This window comes from Porites lutea, chromosome 2 (assembly GCF_958299795.1).
Source record: "Porites lutea chromosome 2, jaPorLute2.1, whole genome shotgun sequence".
In the NCBI taxonomy this organism is placed as follows: domain Eukaryota; kingdom Metazoa; phylum Cnidaria; class Anthozoa; order Scleractinia; family Poritidae; genus Porites; species Porites lutea.
Window position 1 is genome coordinate 52,556,980 of NC_133202.1, and position 22,500 is coordinate 52,579,479.

General features: G+C 37.0%; 2 protein-coding genes across 5 annotated transcripts in view; one reads left to right on the forward strand and one right to left on the reverse strand.

The window, feature by feature from the left end:
- Window positions 1-11,994, reverse strand: part of LOC140929005 (isovaleryl-CoA dehydrogenase, mitochondrial-like) — a 12,023-nt gene extending 29 nt beyond the window's left edge. Inside the window, exons 1-12 of one of the 2 annotated variants that reach the window (XM_073378819.1) lie at window positions 11,863-11,994; window positions 11,625-11,714; window positions 10,717-10,768; window positions 9,618-9,787; window positions 8,762-8,855; window positions 5,761-5,897; window positions 5,373-5,469; window positions 3,694-3,787; window positions 3,051-3,132; window positions 2,319-2,423; window positions 1,441-1,513; window positions 1-263 (exon numbers count right to left, since the gene is read on the reverse strand). The exon at window positions 1-263 is cut by the window's left edge and continues 29 nt beyond it. In XM_073378819.1, the coding sequence (XP_073234920.1) occupies window positions 136-263; window positions 1,441-1,513; window positions 2,319-2,423; window positions 3,051-3,132; window positions 3,694-3,787; window positions 5,373-5,469; window positions 5,761-5,897; window positions 8,762-8,855; window positions 9,618-9,787; window positions 10,717-10,768; window positions 11,625-11,714; window positions 11,863-11,994 (1,254 nt within the window). In that variant the 3' untranslated portion in view covers window positions 1-135. Of the gene's footprint in view, window positions 264-707; window positions 877-1,440; window positions 1,514-2,318; window positions 2,424-3,050; window positions 3,133-3,693; window positions 3,788-5,372; window positions 5,470-5,760; window positions 5,898-8,761; window positions 8,856-9,617; window positions 9,788-10,716; window positions 10,769-11,624; window positions 11,715-11,862 lie in introns of those variants that run through there. The other variant, XM_073378818.1, reaches the window with a different exon arrangement.
- Window positions 11,995-12,057: 63 nt separating this feature from the next.
- The window catches only part of LOC140927187 (UBX domain-containing protein 8-like), an 11,753-nt gene continuing 1,310 nt past the window's right edge, over window positions 12,058-22,500 (forward strand). The window contains exons 1-6 of one of the 3 annotated variants that reach the window (XM_073376832.1): window positions 12,058-12,289; window positions 15,898-15,974; window positions 16,176-16,292; window positions 17,635-17,811; window positions 18,199-18,234; window positions 19,369-19,443. In XM_073376832.1, coding sequence (XP_073232933.1) covers window positions 12,070-12,289; window positions 15,898-15,974; window positions 16,176-16,292; window positions 17,635-17,811; window positions 18,199-18,234; window positions 19,369-19,443 — 702 coding nt within the window. In that variant the 5' untranslated portion in view covers window positions 12,058-12,069. The remainder of the gene's footprint in view (window positions 12,290-15,897; window positions 15,975-16,175; window positions 16,293-17,634; window positions 17,812-18,198; window positions 18,235-19,368; window positions 19,444-22,500) is intronic. The other 2 variants (XM_073376833.1, XM_073376834.1) reach the window with 2 other exon arrangements.

Here is a 22,500-nt window from a genome sequence, read left to right on the forward strand (position 1 = left end):
TATTTAGTTTAAAATTCAAGTTTTGATGCGATACATCGCAACAATTACATATTTCACATATTAACCGCGAATTACTGTTAATGTTAAATAACGTACTTAACCAGTAATAATGATAGTTATAAGCTATGAGTACTATTAAATAAATATATAGACCTGAACAACAAGTTTTCCCGGTAGTAAATAAAGAAATATAAAGTCCCAAGATTTGCCCTGGACAGTCTTTGTAAAAACTCTGGCTTTGCAGCTACCTTGATTGCAATAATCTAAGTGCAAGAGACTACGGAAGCACGTTAAAACTTACCCCAAATATTATTTAACCCGCGGGGAATGGAAGTTGGCTTTTTTTATGACGGACCATTTATCCTTTTTGCTCGGCGGGAAGTAGATAAAAATGATCCGTGTAAACATTTCGACACCTGAACTCGCGGTGAAAATACATTGCACAACACAAAACCCCAACATATTGTAAGGCTTTCTTTTTAGTTCCTACCACTTTATTCTCCTATTCATATCTCCTATCTCCGCCCCAGTTTCCAACCCCTCAAATACTCCCCCACTCCTCCCCCCATATGTTCATTGGTAGCCATTAAAAGGTTACTTCTTGGCCACCAAACTTTCCTTGTTATCATATCGTGAGGCTGGAAGGCCAGCTGATTGAGAAATATTCACTTCCAACGTCCAAGATTTCCGGGGAAGATGAATAGTGTCAGATCACAGAGGAGTATTGTAGATAATCATAATGTTAAAGAAACTCAGAGTTGATTTTCTCGCCTATTAACCACCTTCTTATTTCACTTGTACCAGCACCAATTTCATACAATTTAGCATCTCGAAGAAACCTTCCTGTAGGATAATCATTTATGTAACCATTTCCACCTGGGTGAAAGGACGAGACCAAAATAAGAATTATTATCAACGCTACATACAACTAAGATGCCCGCCTCCACTTTGGGCTTTCCCAAGGCTTGGTGGGGAGCACAGACTTCTAAGCGGGGCGAATTCAAGAACTGTAAAGTCCCAAGACTTGCCCGGGAAAGTCTTTGTAAAAACTCTGACTTTGCAGTTACCTTGATTGCAGTAATCTAAGTGCAAAAGTGTGCGGAAGCTCGTTAAAGTTTACCCTAAATATCATTCAACCCGGGAGGAATGGAAGCTTACATTGCTGAAAAACGAGTTGAATAGCGATGTTGCGCGTTTTAACTCTAATAACCAAACCTGAAAAAAAAACCTTGAAACAATTCAGGTTGTGGCAGGCTGCGAAAAATGTTGCAGAAGTAGAGAGTGGTTCTACTTTTTGCAACAAAATTTGTGCATGTTGCGTGTTAACAGGCCTAACGCAACCTTGTTTTGTAAATCCCGTATGTGGCACGACTCCCGCGGCTCGTAATTTTATCCAATCAGAAGTCAGTATTCACAGAACGGTTTTCTAGTTAATCTTACCTAGAATTTGAATAGCATCTAACGCGACCTGTGTGGCATTCTCAGCTGCATATAGAATCACACCTGCACAGTCCTACCAAAGAAAATTAGATTAAAATGTTGGCATTTGATATGAACATGGTATTGCTCTATAAGCAGTAAAGGAATGTCAAAAGAGCCTATCTTTTGATAGAGCACGTGATGTTACCCTAGAAAACTGTACTGTTTCATTCACAAGACAAAGGGGGAATTTATTCCGGAACATCATATGATCTTTAATGGGAAAACAGCCAAAACAAGTTTAGCCTGGGTTGCAGCCAGGCAAATTACCACAATATCTGATGTACAACTTTCTGTGATGCAGGCTAAATGAGAAGGTATCTGAGGTCCCTTCTGCCCCACTCTACAGGGCATTTGAATGCTTTTCCTGCTTATTATTATACTTACAATAGGCAGATTAGACTCAAAAGCAGTAAAACAGATCCTGGAGTGAATTCCTAGGGGGGGCCCAAACTGATTCAGCTTAGCATCCGCATCAAGGAAGTTACACCAGAAAAATTCCCACCACTACCCTCTCTCGCATGGCTTTTAGCATTTATGGAGTCGTTTGTGGCATGGCTTGTCTGTTTGCGTAGTTTCTCAAAGGGCAAAAACAAAACCAACTACGTGGCAAACAAGGTATGTGAATTACTTCGTAAACGCTAAAACCTATGCAAGAGAGCAACCACTACTTGCAAGGTACCTATGACTAGAGGGAGACTACATTTAGTGATATTATCCTATGTTCGCCGGCAGACAGAAGAGTTGTCTGACTGCAGATTACCAACTTCCAAGACAGCAGAGGGGGGCATCACAATACAATTTTAAATCATTTATCAACCGAAGAATTATAAACAAACCTTAGTGTTGACATGTCCAGCATCACAAGCACGAGCAACAGAGTATACATAACTCCTACAAGCATTAAGGCGTGTATACATGTCAGCCATCTTAGCTTGAATTAACTGAAAACAAAAAGCAATATATTTTATATATCTCTGGAGGGGTATTGACTAACGAGAAAAGGAAAAAGGCAGACTGTGAATCAGAGTGTGGTTGGGTGAGCAGAAAACACAAAGGTATTCACAACCCAGCTTAGATTACAGTGCTCAAAATAATGGCCGGTCAATGGACAATGTCTGGCCCAGATGAGGTCAGATGAGCATTTACAGGTCCAGACAAACTTTCAGTTAACGGGCTGGTCATCTTGACTGGTCCAAAGTACATGGCTTTCAAATAAATACCTGGGAAAATAGATTTATTCACATTGATTCTTTAAATCACAAAAACAGTTCAATCATAAAACATTTTAGCTGCTTGCAGTTATAAATTCATCTGACGATCTCAAATATCTGTGGCTTTGTGAAAATGACTGGTCAGGAACGAGACCATAGCCTAAACTTGTAAGTTACGCTAGTCAACATGACCAGCAACTGTCCAAAAATTATTTTGAGCCCTGGACTAGAGTAATGTTAGTTCCAATACCTTTGCAAACTAATGATTTCTACCGACTCCGAGTTTTTATAGAAATATGTAATAATAGTTAAAAAACAAACTGCGGCGGCAGTTGATGATGCATTGGAGAGGATTACCTGGTGCTCACCAATTTTTTTGCCAAAAGCATCTCGCACATGGGCATATGGAAAGGAGACGTCGACACATGCCTGCATAAGACTGATGGTTTGATAAAAAGGACAACAAAATTATTGTTCTCATAACTTCATGTACATGTACATGCATGTAAAACTTTATTACAGAATTTCAAACTCTTTGACATAATTTGTATTATAACCACTGCAAAGTAGTTTTTAGATTAGTGTTTTGTTTTCCATTGGAACTGTCAAGCAAGGTTTCTAATGCAGGAAACCTGTGTATTCATGTACAATATTATTTGACACTTATTTGACTTTACTCAAGAGGCTACAATATGAGTTTCCTTTATATATCATGAAATATAACTAGGGCTTTCATGATAATCATGAACAATGAGGACTAACAAACTAAAGCAACAAAAGGACATAACCATTTTCCCCATAACTGCTTTCTATAACTTCATAGGAGAAGGCCAAGCCTGAAATAGTTCTTAAGCAAAAAATGTTTGTCAATAGAGAAGTAGTTTCCGACAATTAAAAACTTTGCCGTGATGTTGTAATGTTTTGTTTCTCAGTTGTAGAGAAATCAGGCTTCACTAACTACTCATCATCACAATATTTAGGAATAGTAAAACATACATACCCTACAGGTCCTGCTGCTAAAACAAGTCTTTCCAAATCCAAACCACTCATAAGAACATAAACACCTTTGTTTTCTCCACCCATAATATTGGCAGCTATGTAAAACAGATATAAAACAATGTTTACTGGTAAGCAAAAATGTATATGTTGCAGTTAATTTTTGTTTTTCCTTTGTTTTATATTCATTAAAATTAACATACCCAAAGAGAATGGAAAAAATACAAATTAACTGAAATAAAACTACAACTGCTGCAACTGCACAAAAATACAACAAAAAAGAAAAAAAAATAGAAATATTCATATCTGAAATTTGTGAAGTTTGAATCATTTTGGTTTTTCCTTTCTCCCTCTTAGTCTAGATATGAATAAATTAATTATCTCTCTTAGATAGATTATCAATATACATGATGTAGGGTGCATAACAGTGTGTATTTATAAAATATACATAGAAAATAAATAATTATTGTGTATTAATGTCACTATTCCGCTTAAGATACGCTTGAAAAGGTAACACAACTAAATAGCGCACGCAGGCAAATAAGACAATTACTACAAGATGGCGTAATAATTAATAATTACTGTAACTGTTTGCTTTCGTGCAAGCTAGGCGAATAATGACCAGGTGTGAAATAGCAGAACTTTATAGCTAGACAGTGTCTCAAATCTCGACCAATGAATACAGTTGTACCATAAGCTACCTAGTCTTATCATGATTAAAGTCTAGCCATGAATAGGGCCTTGAAAACAGGGACCAATGTGCGCGATGCTAAGAAAAATATGATGACAAACATACGACAAATTAGTCAGGTTCCAACCACGAACAGTTTGTTTGTATCTTAAAATTAGCGTGCTTTCGTTCATAAATAAGGCTTTGTTGATCGAACAGAGCATACATTGGGGCAGGCTACCTTAGCCTACCCCCCCCCCCCCCCCTGGGGCTTCATGTTCCATTAACTACATTTACCATCTGGTAAATGTCTTATTAAATGCGCAGGCATATATATAATTATATTTGCCTTCAGAGAACATAATCAAGTTACACTAATTTAGTTTAAACAGTTTTACCCAAGAAATAGTAAAGATTATGGAGACTATAAAATATGCTGTAATTGGCAGTTGACCAGGAACATCAAAGAGAAGTGGGAGCCCAGGGGCCCCACTCACATATTTTAATGACGGGGGGGTCCGACAGAGGTTCATATTTTATACCCAAAAAAATCCCAACTTCAGAATTTGTCTACCCAAAAAAATCCCTACTATTTTTAGCATACCCAAAAAAATCCCTCAGTGTTTTTGCATCAGCAAATTTTATTATTTATCTTCTGGAAAGCTAAAACATGCCAACTTCAACTTTTGTTTTGGTCAAAAACAAAACTATAAATTGCACTTACGTTATTTTTGATTTGAGCTGATGAAAAATACAATACCCAAAAAAATCCCTCTGTTGTTTTCGCGACCCGGCGTCTTTCATAGACCCAAAAAAAATCCCTTTTGGCCAAAATGTCTGACCCAAAAAAATCCTTCGGACCCCCCCGTCATTAAAATATGTGAGTGGGGCCCCTGGGAGTGGGCGAGATTTTAAACTTGTTAGCGATAAAATTTATATTACCCATTATATACTGCAGGGGTTCATTAAATAAATTTTATTGCAATTTAAAGTATAAACAAAAATGTAAATACCTGGAACTTCACAATTTTCAAACACCAGTTCACATGTATTGGAACCTCTCATACCTAGTTTGTCTAGTTTAGGGCTTGTGGAAAATCCTTCCATTCCCTGTACAAAAATAGTAAATGGTATAGAAATCACAGCTGTATGTAGGTATTATTAAGTGTGCAGGAAGCATGGAAAAAGGTCTCATCATTATTTGAGTTACAATCTTTTATGTCAAATTCTTCCTCTGCTTAAAAGCCAACATAAGAATGGGAACCATAATCCAGCAACTGCATACATTAGAATGTTAATATGAACAATTCAGACTCACAGACTTCACAGAAAACATTGTCGGGACATCAAAATTCAAGGATCCTTGTAATAATATATAATTATGTACTGTACTAAGAATACCTTTTCAATTAAGAAGCATGAAATTCCATGCTGTTTTTTGGGATTGCTTGGATCTGTTCTAGCATAAACTACTAGAACATCAGCATCAGGACCATTTGTAATCCACATTTTGTTTCCATTGAGAACATAGTAATCACCTAAAACAACAGGGCATTATTAATTGACACTTGTCAATTACAAATTATTAATTAAATTACCAACACATGTATAGGCAACATGTTTAATATCACTTCTTTTTTCAATGCATAATATGACGAAAAAACTCCTCCATACAATGACAATTTAGGCACAGGATATCAGTTGATGGTTTTCACAGTGATGTCATCAGATTGCAAAGTCAAAAAAGCGAGGTTTTCTGTACTCTTATTTACACTAAGATAAATAGAAAAAAATCTTTGTACAAGTTTCCAGTCCCAAACCATGTTTCATTTCGAAAATAGGGCAATTTGAACTTCTGAGTTTTCACAGTGTGTGCAGGTGACACCAAAACAGGAATGCTGTCTCATTGAAAAAAGTCTCTCCTCTAATGATTTTCAGAAGTTTAACCATTTCAAGTATTTAAAGATGTGTTTACGAGCACGTATGCTGGCTCCCGAGTGAGAAGGAAGAGCTTTAATAGAAAAAGTGAACAGATATTTTTGTTGATTTCCGGTGGCCATATTGGTGGACAGTTTCTGCCCACCAATATGGCGTCTCCATACAGAGCTCTACAAAGGTGAGTGAAATGTTTGTGCAAATAACTCAGAAACTGTGAGCCACAAAGACCTGAGATTTGGACAGTTTCCAATTTATTTTCTTGTGCTGTGTTTATTGTGTGACAGTGAAAACGAAGAATACTTCTACCATCAAGCCTTTGAAGCTTGCTTATGGCACTTATACTGTAGGGCCTCATCTCAGTTTACCTCAGTGACCAAGTAAGGTTTCTGAATGATATAGGTAACTTCAGTCCCTTATGAGACTCTAACTTCCCTCTTGTTGCACATTCATTACTTGTCAAAGATGAACAAAGAAAAACTTTTTTGCCATTAATTGTTATTTCGCTGCAGGGAAAAGCCAATTGGCATGAGAAAACTAAGCCACAAAAAGTAAGCTACATTGTCAGCGACAAAATTGTTGAGACATTGTAACTTCAGAGAACAAAGGAATCCCAACCCCTGCCCCCACTCCTTCATTCACAGTTGGGGTTTTTGTTGTTTTCTATAGGTAGCTCGAACAATGGCTCAACATTGCAGGGAGGGGATGGGCAGAAAAAGCTTTATTTTCCTCTTTTGAAGTCAGTAAAACACCAGAAAGCTCCTTTAGGACAGGATGTCTCAAATAATTTTGTTGCCTATTGTTGTGACTAGTTTGCGATTTTAAGGTTTGCTGGCATGTTCTGAACTTAAGTGTGATTGGTCACTTCACAATCAATAGTCCTGAAATATTTCAATCAGTGTATCATAGTTTTTTGAGTTTGATATAAACCCTTACGAAACTTGCAGCGCTGTACAGCGCCACAAAATCGCTGCAAAATAGCTGTACAGCTAAATTACAGCTGTTCAGCAGCCTTTTAGAAGCCAAACAGCAGCTTCATTCAAGTTGCAGCGGGATGCAAAAGCGCTGTGCAGCCTTTGAAGGCTCTTTGAAGCTCTCGGCAGCGGTTTTGCAGCGCAGTTGCCGACTTTCAAACGCTGCGAAGTAGCTGCAGTAACGCTACAATTCAGCTGCGGTCGATCTGACTTTCTTGAGCGCCAATAACATGAATCGCCAGATAAAGCCTTGGCACAGATTACGGCTTTTATAACGCGAAAACTTTGACTGTACCTCTAAGAAATGTGAGTAAGCTTGTGCGCAAAGAAGATCACTTATTGAATAAACCTCCAAATCCTATGCTTTCGGAATAAAGATTTCAATAAATTTCATTCCGTGACCGGCGAGTGTGGGAATGTTATCGCTAATTCCCTGGAGACATTCTAGGCTGTAATCTAATTGGTCGGTCCTTTTGCATTACATCTCTAGACAAACACAGAACATTTGCAACCGTTGAATGAAAGGCGCAAACATTCTAAGTTTTATTGCATCTAGTTCTGTTTCGAGGTGGAAGTTCTGTTGAAGTTTTTGGATGGAACAGCTCAAACGTATTTGCAAACAACGCACTGAACAGTGACTTCTACGCTAAGTATCGACGAATCGAACCAGAGCAAGAAACACAGATACAAGAATCTCAGCTGGGGTTCGCACTTACAAGATTCTTATACGCTTGTGGTAATGTTCGTTCCTTAGTCCATTGTAAAATTTAACGACGACCAACGTAAAATTGGGTTGATCTCTTTCATGAAAAAAGTGTAGAAGATCGTGGATCATGGACGAAACGTCAAGGTGAGCAATGTCCAGCTTAGCCCGTTGCAACGAATCAAAATATCATTTGCCTAATGGCCGTGTAAACTTTATGTAGAACAATCAGTGTTATTCTCTTTCTTTTTAAAAAGATAATTTTCAATGTCTGCATGTTAATGGTTGGTCTTACATTCAGATGAGTGACCGTGATGGCTAAATATTTACAAAGCGAGACTGTTGCAGATTTGTTCTATGTCACGTGCTTTTGTAACGTGTACGCGTGGATACTAATAAAGTATAAGTTGCATTTTGACTTTCTAGTGGTTTTTACTCTGCTACTAAGCCGGTTTCCGGACTGCGTTGCGTGATGGCACTAATTTGCCAAACCGCATTATCGAATCAGGCAAATGCCATAATTCTTTGAATTTTTGTACACGTTTGCAGCTATTTGGCAGCGCTGACAGCGTTTTTGTGTGTCCTTTCCACCGCTGCTAAACCGCTGCTTATCGCTTTCAAACGGCTTCATAGCGCTGCCCCGAACAGCCAAAATTTGTGACTGCTGCAGCCAGCCTCTTTGCAGCTATTCTGCAGCGCTTCTTGAAGCCATTCTGCAGCGCTGTAACAGCGCTGCGCGTTTCGTACGGGAAGCTACATGTAGTGTTAAAGGCCTTCTAGATATCAGTACCTTTTTTCTCAGCCTTAATTCTCATGTTCACAACATCAGATCCAGCTTCAGATTCACTCATGGCTAAAGCACCCATGCGCTCACCAGATATGAGCTGAAAAGCAAATACACACTTTTTTTTACAGTGTTATTGTTTTATCTCTATGCCCACCATATAAACAAGTAAATGCGCATGAGGATATGCACACTGTTTTTTTTCTGCCCTTTTAAAGCGGACACCTCTCTACCTTGACTGAGATCATGGTTGCAGCCTGGAGTATTGGCCTGGGTGTGCTGCTGTCATTGTTTTTTTCACATTTTTGGGGGGATCAGCAATTGTTTTTAACTATTCTTGTAACTATAATTGATTACTTTTATTTCTTTAATTATTATATGTCTTCTTGTAAATTCTATCATGATTGCATTCTTGCCCTGCAAAAAGTGTGAAAAAAAAAACAACAAAACATCCAAGGACAAGTGAGATCAGGTCATCACACAATGAGAATCACATAAGTCAGGTCAAGCAGTGCTAAGCAGTGTCCCGCGAAATAAATTAAAATGCATCTGGCAGTCCTTACTTTTGCAGCCTCTTAAAATGAGCCAGCAGCTGGCAGTCTTAACTTCCCCCTTGATATTCCAGTGAAATCATTTTTTTGCTGCCTACTCAAAACTAGGTTTAAAAAAATTAAAAAAAGTCCACACAAATGTAGGCCTTTGTAGCCAGTCTCTCTGGTTATCCTGCCTAATACTGTGAATCATCTCGACTGGTCTGCTTAGTTTTGTCTGATCTACATTTTGATGTAACCAGCCATTTGTCTGGATACTTAAAATGGAAGGTGACATTACATTCATTTATTTATAGTAGTTATGTATTAACCTTTGGAAGATATTTCTCTTTTTGAGCTTCAGTGCCATTTCTCGCAATTTGATTGACACACAAATTTGAATGTGCACCGTAACTCAAAGCAATAGCTCCTGAGAATCTGCTCATTTCTTCCACGACAATACAGTGGTCCATGTATCCAAGGCCAGTGCCGTCATATTTCTCTGTTGGAGCATCATGAAAAGAACAGCCACTGTATTAAAACAGAATAATTGTGTCTACTCTAGTAACACCCTAAAGCCCATAATTTACTGTATAATGCCAAGGGAAATTGGCCAGGGACTGGAAACAGTAAAATATTACATGATAGACTAAATTCCCTTGATTTGGGAATAGGGACAACACAATATGTAATTTTTGTATTTAAAATAAAATCGGAATCAAGATAACATACAAAGAATGGGCCTCTCTTAATTAAAAATCTTACGTAGATACTCTTTCTGATGCTGGTGTCAGGTTAATAATAGAGCAGTGTTCAATCTAGGCCACATTTTTACATCATTGTTGCTGAATATTCCATTCTGGTGCAAAATGAAATTATTGTGAAGTCTTACTGATACAAAAAAAGGTTACCTTGTATACAAGTACTTCCAAAGCAGCAGTCAATAATATATATAAATTTTACAAAAGGTGTGCTTACTAGCCTGAAATGAGTGCACAAAATGACTATCATTTCAGACTACATGCTTACGAGTAGTTTTTTTGTAAGGTCTTTCACAGGTATTGTACATTTTAATGTTCTGCAAACAGTGTATGTTACTTAGCTGATCGATTCACAATTCATTTGTTGACTTTGTTCTTTTTGTTTTCTAGATTGAACACTGTACTGAAAGGGTGCTAGTTTAATCTGGGGTCTTATTAACAAAGGTTTCACTAAAGGGAAAATAAAGGGAAAATGAGGGTATAATATATATGAACAGGTGAATTAATATTGTAACCATAAACGAAATTTTACTTTACACATTAGATCAGAAAAAATACTTTGGGTAAAACAGAAATAACTAAAAAAGTGAAAACTGCTTTACATCAGTACACTCATTCAGTTACATGAAATCTTTTTGTATTTAAAAATTGCTTCAATTTAAATACAGACCTGGTACTGTTATTCCCAAAAGTCCTAATTGACCAAGTTTTTTCCAAAAGTCCTACAAATAACGACAGGTATACATAAATGAACAATGCAAGTAGCCATGTACATTTAGTTTTAAATTTTAGGCTGGCATCCTTAAAAAACCATAGAGTTGACCAGACTTACAAAGTACCAGTACATTACTCTTAAATTAAAATATATCTGAAACAATAAACTTTGTCAAGTAGTAATATCTGAGCACAAATCTGGGTAAGATTTTTGCACAGCCACACATACATTTGTTGTGCATGTGGCAATCTTATGCATTGTCACACAAACAGTGAACATGAATAGAGTTGAACATTTTTTGTGCATAAAATGGGGCTGTGTGGACATCTTACCCAAATATGCACTAAAAAGCACATAATAAGCTATTATTGAACATTGCTGATAAAAGCACCATGCCAAAAGGATTCGTGTATCCCCCAGGTCTGTCCGAGCGACACACCTCCAACCCAGCCCCCACTCCATGTGATCAAGAGAAAGAACTTCTTTCATAGAGACTTCACTTGGTTCCAAAATACATTACGAAATACAATTAAAAGGCAAGCGATCTCTCTACTATATTGACACTCCTGTGCTGCACATACTTGGATCTGTCCTTTAGGTCTCTGTTCTGTTGAGGTTTTACTGTACATGTAAATGTACAGACAACATATTGTGAGATTGAAAGACTGTGAATTTCTGTTCCATTACCCAAAGGTCTTGAGCTAGCATATCGCCACACACAAGTTTTAAGAGAGAAAAAAACTTAATTTCTATTTAACCAACATTCGGTCAAAGCCGACAAAGATTAAGTTTAGATCTAAATGCTAGTACAAGTACTAGTACACTGAACAATTGCGGATGTGGACGACAGAACAGTCACTCACCCGCAACTCTGCGAAGTTATTTTCTTTATCGATTTGATCAGCAAATGGCGCCAGTTCCTTCTGACAGAAACTGTTCACCGTCTCTCGTAACTGGAAGAATAACGGTTAGAATTCTAACAATCTAAAACGGGAAGGTAGTTTATACAAAGAGATGCATCACAGCCATCACAGTCACGGTTCTCAGGCGAAGTTGCGTAAGAATAAAATTACATAAGAAATCTCGTTAGAAATAATGAACCTGTTTTTGGTGATCCGTAATCCCTGACACATAATCATCTACATGTGTTGAAAAACTTCTAAGCCCTAAACATCTTTGTAAAAGTGAGCTTTTCAACAAATTTTTCCGTAGAATCCTACGAACAGCAGCCATGTTTCTTAGATGACGTCAACCTTGCATATATTTTTTTGTTGAACTCGCCCCAGTGCAGTCGCGGATAAAAACAAAATGGCCTTCGACAAAACATGGATCGTACTAATTGCGGGTTGTGGTGTATTAGGGCTTGCTTTTTGGGGTGGAATGAATGCTATGACTCTAAAGATGACGCTGTTATGGCTTTTTATCAGCTTTGGTTTTTTGACGTTAATTATGCATTTGTTTGGTTCACCCATCAGCCTTCTGCTTGGCAAAGTTCTTCAAACGTCATCAGACGGGTCGTGTAAAAAAGGTGTCTTATATTTCTAAATATTTTATGAAAAATATACGATTATATACTTAAACCCCCCAGTAGGCAGCAAAGAAGAGTGAAACAATAATGCTGTGATTTCCTGTAAATGCCAAAAAATCAGTTACACATTACACTAATACAAATTTTTAAAGCTTATGGATAAGATATTTTGCATGATTATTGTAATTATTATAAGCTTACTTTGTACTCATCATCTGTCATCTCATTGGTTAAGAACCTACAGTTAATTTTAGAAGTCAGTGCAACCTACAGATTAGTCAGTTATTAGTCAGTTCCTCTGGAGGAATGAGTAACATGTCAACTGGTCTTAAGGTGGCTCGATCAGTTTTTCAGGGTCAATGCCTCCCAAGTTTGAGCATAAACTACGTCGCCATAAACAAAGGTTTGAGAAAATTGCCACCACAGTTGTATTAGATAAAAATGAAAATTTATTATGATCAGGGTTGCAAAAACATTGGAGCTGTCATTGCAATGGAATTATGCCATTACCTATTTTACTTACAGCACTGGGAACTGTTCGTCCAAAATCATTCATGGAAGCTTTTTCCTCCAATAGCCACCTCAGTGTTCGTGAAGTTTAAGCGGAATCCAGCCCTTATTTCACTACCTTACAATATGAAAATAATCTTGAGACTCAAAGGTCTCCTAAAACAACGCTTAATCTTGGGAATTTCAATTTTTCAAAAAAAGCTTTTAAGTGGTTTGAAAATTATTCGCTAATTTGTAAAGTAGACTGAAATGTTTACAAAACCACTAACAAGACAGTAGCAGATCCAGACCTTCAGTTTAGGGAGGGGGCGGGGGTGGGTCCGGTCTCAAAAAAATTTTTTTGGGGCCTCAGTTTGGTCTGAAAATAAGAGAGGCCTGGCCCCCCCTGGGGGGGGGGTATGGGGGGTATGTATCAAGAGTGCCTTGATACATAATTTAATTAATTAAGTGCCTTGATACATACTAATCAAATGCCTCTTTGTAGCAATCAGCTGGAGCTATCTCCATGATCTTTGACACACATTTTTAAAAATATTGAAACTGGTATGAGGTGAAATTGCATGTCAAAAGCGCTTCATTTTCCACAGGTAACGGGCCAAACATCAAGGTTTGTTACGCCGCAAAATGTAATAATCGCCGCAAAATGTAATATTAACGCAAAATGTAATAAGAATCGCCGCAAAATGTAATACTAACGCAAAATGTAATAACATTGACGCAAAATGTAATAAAATTTTCAACGCAAAATGTAATAATCTTTCAACGCAAATTGTAATAACTTTTCTAACGCATAATGTAATAACGCAAAATGTAATAATTTCCGAATGACGTGCATGCTATTTCAAAATCGGTATTGTTGCTCAGTCATCGGTAGTAGCGAATTCACATCTTCAATTAAATTATAAGCTATTATTATTATTGATATTAATATTAATATTAACATTATTAATAATATTAATATTACTATTAATATTAATTATTATTATTATTATTATTGCTAATATTACAATGAAACAGTTGAAATGAGGAGATGTAATCATCTTTAGGTAACCGAATGGGACGTTTGTTTCCGCTGATTTGAACGTAATACAGGTCCCAATAAGGTGCCCACCTAGCCGTCCTAAGCCAACATTTCGCCCTAAGTGAGAAATAAGTGTTAATGCTGGCTTAGGGGAGGCTTATGTAGACAGTTTCCCATAATTTTCCAAAAATTCTAACCCAAACCAAATTACCCATACACCCTCCCCCTCAAGTGGTCAAAAAAGGTCGGCCCTAAAAAGACGAAATTGCGCACTCTTTATGGATCTCCCAGTTCAAGATTTGGCGCCGTCAACTCTAAGCCAATGGCGATTGCGTTGCTGAACAAATTCAAGGTTTCGTTTAGCGTCGAATGCGTTTCCTGATATTGAGTCGGTCGGTCGGATTGAAAAAAAAAACCTAAAAACAAAATCACAAGAAGTCTCGGAATAGGAGGCCCTGGTACCCAAGGACGACGTTAAAAGTTAACATTCACATATTTGGATTAACAAAATACACAATATACTGTAAAAAATGTTTATGTCTTTGTTCCTGTTTTTCTCTATGCTGTTACTATGCTCATTTTTCAGATTAATAGAACTATTTCAAGTGAAAAATGGTTTAACTAGGTCGTTACTTTTTTTGTGAAAATGCCAAAACTTTGGGTCGGTCGGACGACGCTACACGGAGAAAAAAAAGAGGATGGCCTGTCTTCTAATCACAACTGCCTTGCCAGGCAAATTCAATGTTTTTGTGCATCAGATTAGCTCTACTGCAATCAAAAATGCGTTACTGGGCTAACTAAAAAAATTTTGCGCTATCTGTTCTGGGCAAACGACAACTGCCTTACAAGGCAAACTGATTTGACTTTGCAAAGCTTAGAAACTTCAACATAAAAGAAACTTGGACCTAAAAAACAGCATTAAGAACAATTCAGCCTCTATTAAATGAGAACTTAAGAGTAAGCTACAGCCAAAGTTGTCTGGTTCTCATGAAAAAAAGTGTGACAGATATCTTCTATTTTAAATGCATTTGAATTACGCTTTGAAAGTTGATTCTATTACTTGTTTTCGACAACAGCTATTTTATTTGACTGAATTAAATTCAACACCTGAAATTAAACCAAGTCTCTCAGTTGCTACAGTTGTGGTACAGTACAGCAAGCTCTTGCAGCCATTTTTGTCTCGTCACACAATGCTCCTCCTCCTTTGTCGGGGAAGAGTGTTGCGTGACGAGACAAAACACGGCCGCGATCGAGAGAGACTAGCTCAGCACGGAAGTAACATGACGTTTCAACCGTTATTTCATTAATAGTGATAAGACGAAGAAGAAGAAGAAGCAGAAGAAAATAAATATTATTACTATTATTAATATCAATATTGATAATAATAATAATAATAATAATAATAATAATAATAGTAATAATAATAATAATAATAATTCACATGAAGATCTGGATCAGCTACTGGTTACTGAGCCACAATACCGATTTTGAAATAGCATGCACGTCTTTATTTCGGAAATTATTACATTTTGCGTTATTACATTATGCGTTAGAAAAGTTATTACAATTTGCGTTGAAAGATTATTACATTTTGCGTTGAAAATTTTATTACATTTTGCGTCAATGTTATTACATTTTGCGTTAGTATTACATTTTGTGGCGATTCTTATTACATTTTGCGTTAATATTACATTTTGCGGCGATTATTACATTTTGCGGCGTAACAAGGTTGTCAATTTTTTACCATTTTTCTAACCATGAAAACTTCATCCCAAAATATCTCGATAATGCTCTTACAGATTCCTCTTAAACTTCACTTTTAACTGGGTTAAAAAATTTAACCTGAATCAAATTTCACTTGTAACACATAAACAACAACCTAGTGGTAGTCAAAACATTGTTTTGACCATAGATTTTTACTCTTAAGTGTTTTTAAAAGTCTTACAAGTTGATAAAGAGTTTGGTTATAATATCATGCTAGAGACAACCCTACAGTGGGATTGATAGGAGATACTTATCTTTGGTTAAAATACATTTAGTTCAAGGAGAGTTACTGTGTTGTTCTTGAATTTTTTAGTAAGGTACTCTGATGCTGAATTGAATGAGAAGAGGAAAAGAATTTTGCAAATGAAACAATTTCTGCAAGATAATAAGGTACTAGCTGTACTTTTAGCATATTTTTGATGACGAAAAATATTAGTAACATGTTCTATTTTTACAATAATGTACCAGCCCATGCACTCACTCATTTTTAAAGTAAATTAAGCTTTCATGTAAGATTGCATTTTGAAGTTTACACCTTTGGTTACCGGTAAAAACACACAAACTAATGTTAAATTTTCTGAAACCTGATAGGTTGACATTTATAAAGAAAATGTTTTAGCACCCAGAGAGGAAGCATTAAGAGCAAAAAAAGAAGCTGAGTTTTACAAGTTTAACAGCAACTGGAAAGGAAGAGGTTTTAGATTAAGGGTAAATATTAAACATTGAAATGTGGTTGATTCAGTTACCTGAAAGCTTGCCTTTCACTCCTGCCAGGAGGTAATTATTTAATAAGGATAGAAAAAGAGAAAGCTAGGGGCTGGTTGCTGAAAGGTTGATTAGCGTCAATCCAGGATTAAAGTTTTGTTCCGTTTTTGTTCTTTACATTCCTGTGCATTGCTTAGGGTAACATTTTCTGTTATCATTACTGTATCTCGTAGTAAAGGCTCAACAGTATTTTGTAACCTTGAGTTGCATGTTCTTAGACTAGAAAACCGTTTTTGAAATTTAGCTTAATCCTGGGTTAAACTTAACCATCTTTCAAGGAACCAGGCCCAGAAAGATATTTTCCACACTAGTATTTGTTGTTTACAGGATGACTACATAATACAGTCAATTCTTAATCAATTCAAACAGACGTCTTTCCCAAGTAGGTACTCCCAGAAAAGGACACTTGACTGAAAATTAATGCTCCAACATTCTTTAGACATAGTCAAATCTTTTCTTTACTGATTTTGACAGTTTTGATACAATAACAGGTATCTGTCTGAGCCATCTTTCTCAAAACTAGTGATGTCATCATAAGATGTCAACAGCTGTCAAGAAAAATAATGACCATATCTTATTTATAAAGAATTTAATTGTCTTAAGTTTTTACTATTGCAAGCCAGAGGAGTTTTTGGTTCCAACAGCATACCAGGGCTGTCAGTCAGGGCAGGGGACTGGGGCTGGTGATTTCCCTTGGCTACTATGAACATGAACCGTTCTTAACTTTTGCTGAAAAAAAAAAAAGGAAAGTGGAACCAAAAAGAACTAAATTGCTCCAAGAAGCTGTTCAATTCTCCCCCTTAACTAACTGCATCTATACCTGCCAACTTGAACACTTGGACACTTTTCATTTGTCAGAACTGACTGGCCAGGCTATTCCCATCACAATGAAAATCTCACTTTTAATCAAAACTACCCAACCAGATCAATCAAATCCTACGTGCAAGTAGTAGTATGCAGAGGAGTTGGGTTTTCATAAAAAACACTTGGAAAAAGCCTATTTCATTGTCACAATGACTGGTCTGGCCTTAATTTGCTGAGCCAGTTCTGACTTTGGAAAGCACCCTTTTTTTAATACAGCCCACTGACATCACCTCTCCTAAGCTGAGACTCTTTTTAAAGCCAAGGGTGTAGTTCACTAATATGCAGAACCTTTACTGTAGTATAGTTATTTTTCTATAACAAAATTAGTATACTGTATCTTTTTTTTTCTTTAATTTCAATTTTAAGAGCTATAGTTACAAGACCTTAGGTTATTTTCCAAAAGTGTCATTTTTTTTTTAAGGATGATGGCCAGGTTGAAGGTGAAGATGACTTTTTTTCTCAAGAGTTTTTGGATGATGAAAATGATAGTTCAGAGGAAGGAAGTGATGCAGTAAACACCAGTGACACTACACAAGACAATGTATCTACCTGGAAATCCAAGCAAGAGTTTTTACGACAAAGGAAACAAACTTATCAGGTTAAAGATGGTGTTCTTTTTATCCTATCCACTATTATATAAAGAATTTCAGTTTAGTCACAGTGTTGATTGTTTATGATGGTGAATAAGTTCTTTGAAATTGTTTGTAAATCTTGTTAAAAGTGACTTTTCTTTTACACGACTTCAGAAGAGAACTGAAAAAAAAATAGTGGAGTTTAAAGTGGCTTTCGAAAAATAAAACAGATTGAAATTAAAAGTCAAGTTTGCAATACTTTTTCTGGGCCAAAATTTCAATACTTTACCATCATGGAAGCAAGGTTAGTGTAAAATTGCAAATAATGTTTTTGTAGTTTTGCTTCATTTTGTTTGATGGTAATCTACTTGTCTGTTTGTTTGTTTTTTCTATTTCATCCATGTACTTTCAAGAAGCTTCCTGATGAACCAGATCTGCAGGAGAAAGGGGTATGTTTTTTAAAAAAATTATCTTTAATTTCTTTTTAAAACATTTAATGCTATAATATTGGTTGATATAAACCCATTTAAAGGGGGATTCATAAATCTGCAATATACATTTAGTGTAACACCCAGCGGTTAGCTTAAAAATCAATGTCCCTCCACATTGAATTTGTTAGTCATGGTGCCACCTTTTTTCTCTCAGTTTAAATACTTCAATGCCCATTTGACTTCTATACTTTATTCACAATATACAAGATATTTACATACGTGTACATAGTAGGAAAATAAAGTAGCTACAAATAAAAATTAACTAAAAGATATTAAGTTCATTTGTGTACGGTGTCCAAAGTAGCAAGAGCTTTCTTGTTGGACACCGTCATATTGAAATAATTGGCAGCAGTAAAGAGTGGAATAAAATCTCAAATAATATCAGTGATAGAACATATACTCAGGTCAGATTTGGTTGGTTAGAAGACAAGACTTCCATTCTTTTTTAAACTTATGATATGGCAGACACTTGAGACCAGGCGGTACAGTCTCCCAGATTTTTGGAGCGGAGAATTTAAAGGACGTCTTACGTAAGTTGGTGGATACTCTTGGCGAATATCCTGTATCTTGCCTATATCCTGTACCAGTCCGATGTCAAATGCAGACTAGCCATATTGTAAATATAACAAGTTAGGATCAGCAACATCCTGGTTGACATGTGCAATTTGTTTTTGCAACAGTATATTAAATGAATGTATTTTGATTTTTTGTGCCACCATTTATACAAGAAGTAAATCTGATCTTGGAACTGAAAAGATAACAGCTTGATTGATTTGCTCCCTGAAAGAGAATTCTACCATGTGTAAGGATGGAATACTGACTTCAGGCTTTCTTCTGCCGTAATTCCACTGCTGACTCTTGTGGGATATAAAAGAACCCATGCTGCTGTTTGAAAGGAATAGGGAGGGAGAAGACCTCGATGGGTGTGGTTGACCAGGGTGAACGGGTGTACCAAAAACATCTTATTTAGCGAAAATTTTCTTTGCGTTCCATAAGTGTGGTTGCGGTCATTTAGGTCGTACAGCTGTAGGTTTGTTTAGTGAAGGAATGAATTTATTTATTGAGTAAATAAAATTGTCTTTGAATCATAAGGTGATAACTGTTGCCCTTCGATGTCCTGATGGAGCAGTTAAGAGGCGGAGATTTACAGTGGAGTCGCAAATCAAGGTGATGCTTACTATACACTGCACAATAAACAGGCGCATTGTCTTCTTTAAGGGAATTTAATCGGCTGTTACATTTGCGCTTCTCGTCGTTAATTACATTGCGTTATCCATTTTTTCTTAACCATTTATTTGTTTTAGCGGCGGCCCAGACTGTGGGAGTTTTTTAGACTTTGAATTTATAAGAGAATGTATAAAAATATACAAATTGAGTCCTAAATTCCATTTTTTTTGACAAAAAATAGATAAAAATGACTCACTTTGTGTTTTTGTTTTTGTTATTCTTTGAAAAAAAAAAAAACCAAAACAAATACACTGCAAATGGAAAAGAAGCTGTGACCGTGAAAACTGTGAAAGGCCTGTGACCAACGATAAAGTTTTTTATCACTGACGAGAATCCTCTTTGATAAGATTACGATTCAGTTTCTTTATCAGCTTCGTTCTAAAAAAAACCACAAGTTAAAATTTGGAAGGTGGAAAATTAAAGTCCAAGTCATCTTTGTTTACAAACATATGATAACTTTCTTTACCATTTTTATTTTCGAGATAGAAAGATTTAGAGCTGCAAAATCAGCATGGTTTTGAAATCTTGCTGCACAGTAAGTTATGGACCGCAAATTGACCAATCAAAGGGCGGAAACAGACTTACAATACGTACAATAAAGTAAAACAGCGCGTGCGATCGAATTGTTGCGCAAGAGCTGTTCTATTCATGACGTAACAAACCAAGCAAAAAAACATCATGAACGATTTGCCAAAGAAAAGACAGACCTCAGATGGCATGATATGTCTGGCGTCAAAGATGGAAATACAAAGATTCGCCTTTAGTAGCATATTCACAGTGACAGTTATCGGCATGTTGTTTCTTTCTGTTGTTCGAAATATGGTAAGAACACTAAAAAATGGCAAGAAAAATTTGACTGTTTTAACGTTCAGCAAAAGTTTGATATATTTCGCGAGTTTCATGAAGGAGTTGAAAGAAAGACATCTTTCACGAACAACAGCATCTTTGCTGTATTTCGCGAAGTTTCGTATGGGAAGAAGGACGAAAAAGTAGGACGGTGCGGTAAGATGGAAGGCTATTTTAAAATCTGGCTATGAGCTACGGAGGGATCTAAGGTATTAATAGGAACGTTCTAAAAAGCCGCGTTATTATCGCTTGCCTGGAGATTAGATAAGAAATGAATAGGCGATTAATTCTACACGAAAGAGGAGTTACTCGCTAAAGGTTTTTGCACTTCCTATTAGACTTGTAGCACGCACATTTATTTATTAATTATTTATCATTCCTGTGTACCACGTAGCCGGCTGCGTAGGAAATTGGTCAAGCGGTAGGGTATTCTGCAGTTCAGCCGTTTTCTGAAAGGGGACGACTTTATTGTGTGCCTCCGAAGCAAGAAGAAAAATAAGGCCGCTTCACGGCCAAAAAAGGCTTGTTCCGCTCGCCAAGAGGTCGACTTGTAGCAAGTCTAGTGAAGGCCTAGAAAGACAATTACTGATTTCAGAAGCCTTGTTTGCTAAGAAGCGTTCTCCAAAAAAACAGTTTGCTCGGAATTCTGATGCCTAGTCTACTTATTCCAATATAACAAGTGAACAAGAAAGTCAGGACAAGTTCCAGCTTGATTCTGGAGAGAGAATTCCGTCGGCAAGCAAGAAAAGGCTCCGCTGTGATAGACCAAGAGAAATCCCGAGCGGTAAACAGAAAGAAAGTTTGCTGCAAAGCCACGTTTACAAAAATTGCCCTATTTGGCGAGATTATGGCTGCCAAGGCTAGAGTGAACAAGAGGAAGAAAGCTTAAAGCTCTGCTTCTAGTGTTAAGAAAGCAAGTAAATAAATCATCTTATTCATCAAAATGATTTCTTTTACTTGCTTTCTTAACACTAGTGTCGATCCCTCCTCCAGGAGAAAAAAGTACTGTACTTGTTATTCCAACTGTTAAGAAACAACGGTCTGCTAAAAGAGGGTGCAGAGCACGAATAGATTAGGTTGTCAGGGGCATACCTGACTGTAAGCCAGTTAAGCGTGGGTCAAAAGATTTTGGGGTGATTTTTTTTTAAATGGCCAAATTGAATAAGAGTCACAATGTTTTTTTGTGTGTTTCCATATTATTCCAAGTGCTTGCCGAGGGTATCATTGATGGCATGCAGCTCCTCAAGACAGAGCCCTGCTGCACTCCTTCACTCTAGTTTTACATTTAAAGTATAGACACATGTCACAAGACTGTGCACGGGCAGACAGGCGATGCCGAGTCTCGTACCAGTCTTGGCTGTAGTAACTGTCTTTGTGTCAACGTCTACTATGCAAGTAGAGACACGCTCTGTGCTCGCGCTTCTACATGTGTACAGTTACACAAGCATCGATACAGACAAGGTGGTCCAGGAGTTTTGCACCAGGAAACCCCACAGTTTGGCATTTGAATTCTGAACACATGTACGCAAACCTTCCTTGAACCAAAAGGACAATCTCGACCCCAGTGCTTACCCTTCTGACTCCGCGCGTAAGCTCTTCCTCCCTGACCTTCATGCGTAGAAGAGCTCTGGGGTCGATATTGCTCCTTTAACTGTTCTTTCGTCCTTACATCTTATAATGCCACTCTGAAACCGCTTACGTAAAATGATTGTAACTTAAGTTACTTTACGGCCTGTAAAATCCCGGGTCTGACGCCAGTCAAATGACTGTCGACGTCAGTATCGCTTGTCCAGAACTTGGTTCCAGTCTCCCAAACAAGAAGATATAGAATAAAAATCTTTTTAGCCTAGTTTTCTTGATACGTACTGTTAATAGGCCTTATCAAGGTTTTCGACACCATCTTGACGAGTAGGCAAACCCGTGAGAAATTGCAGTGTTTGTATGAGAATCTAATATCGAATAATATCCGTAAGACGGCTGTTCTGGAAAAAATATGAACTGTAAACTAAAGCTACACAGCAAAGGATTTTACCAACAAATTTTGGGGGCCGTCACTATGCTTAAATTTCTCCAGAAGCTTGCTTTAGATTTTCCATATATTTGTCTGCAATTTTTCCCGGGAAATTTTTACAGACAAATGTATAGAAAATT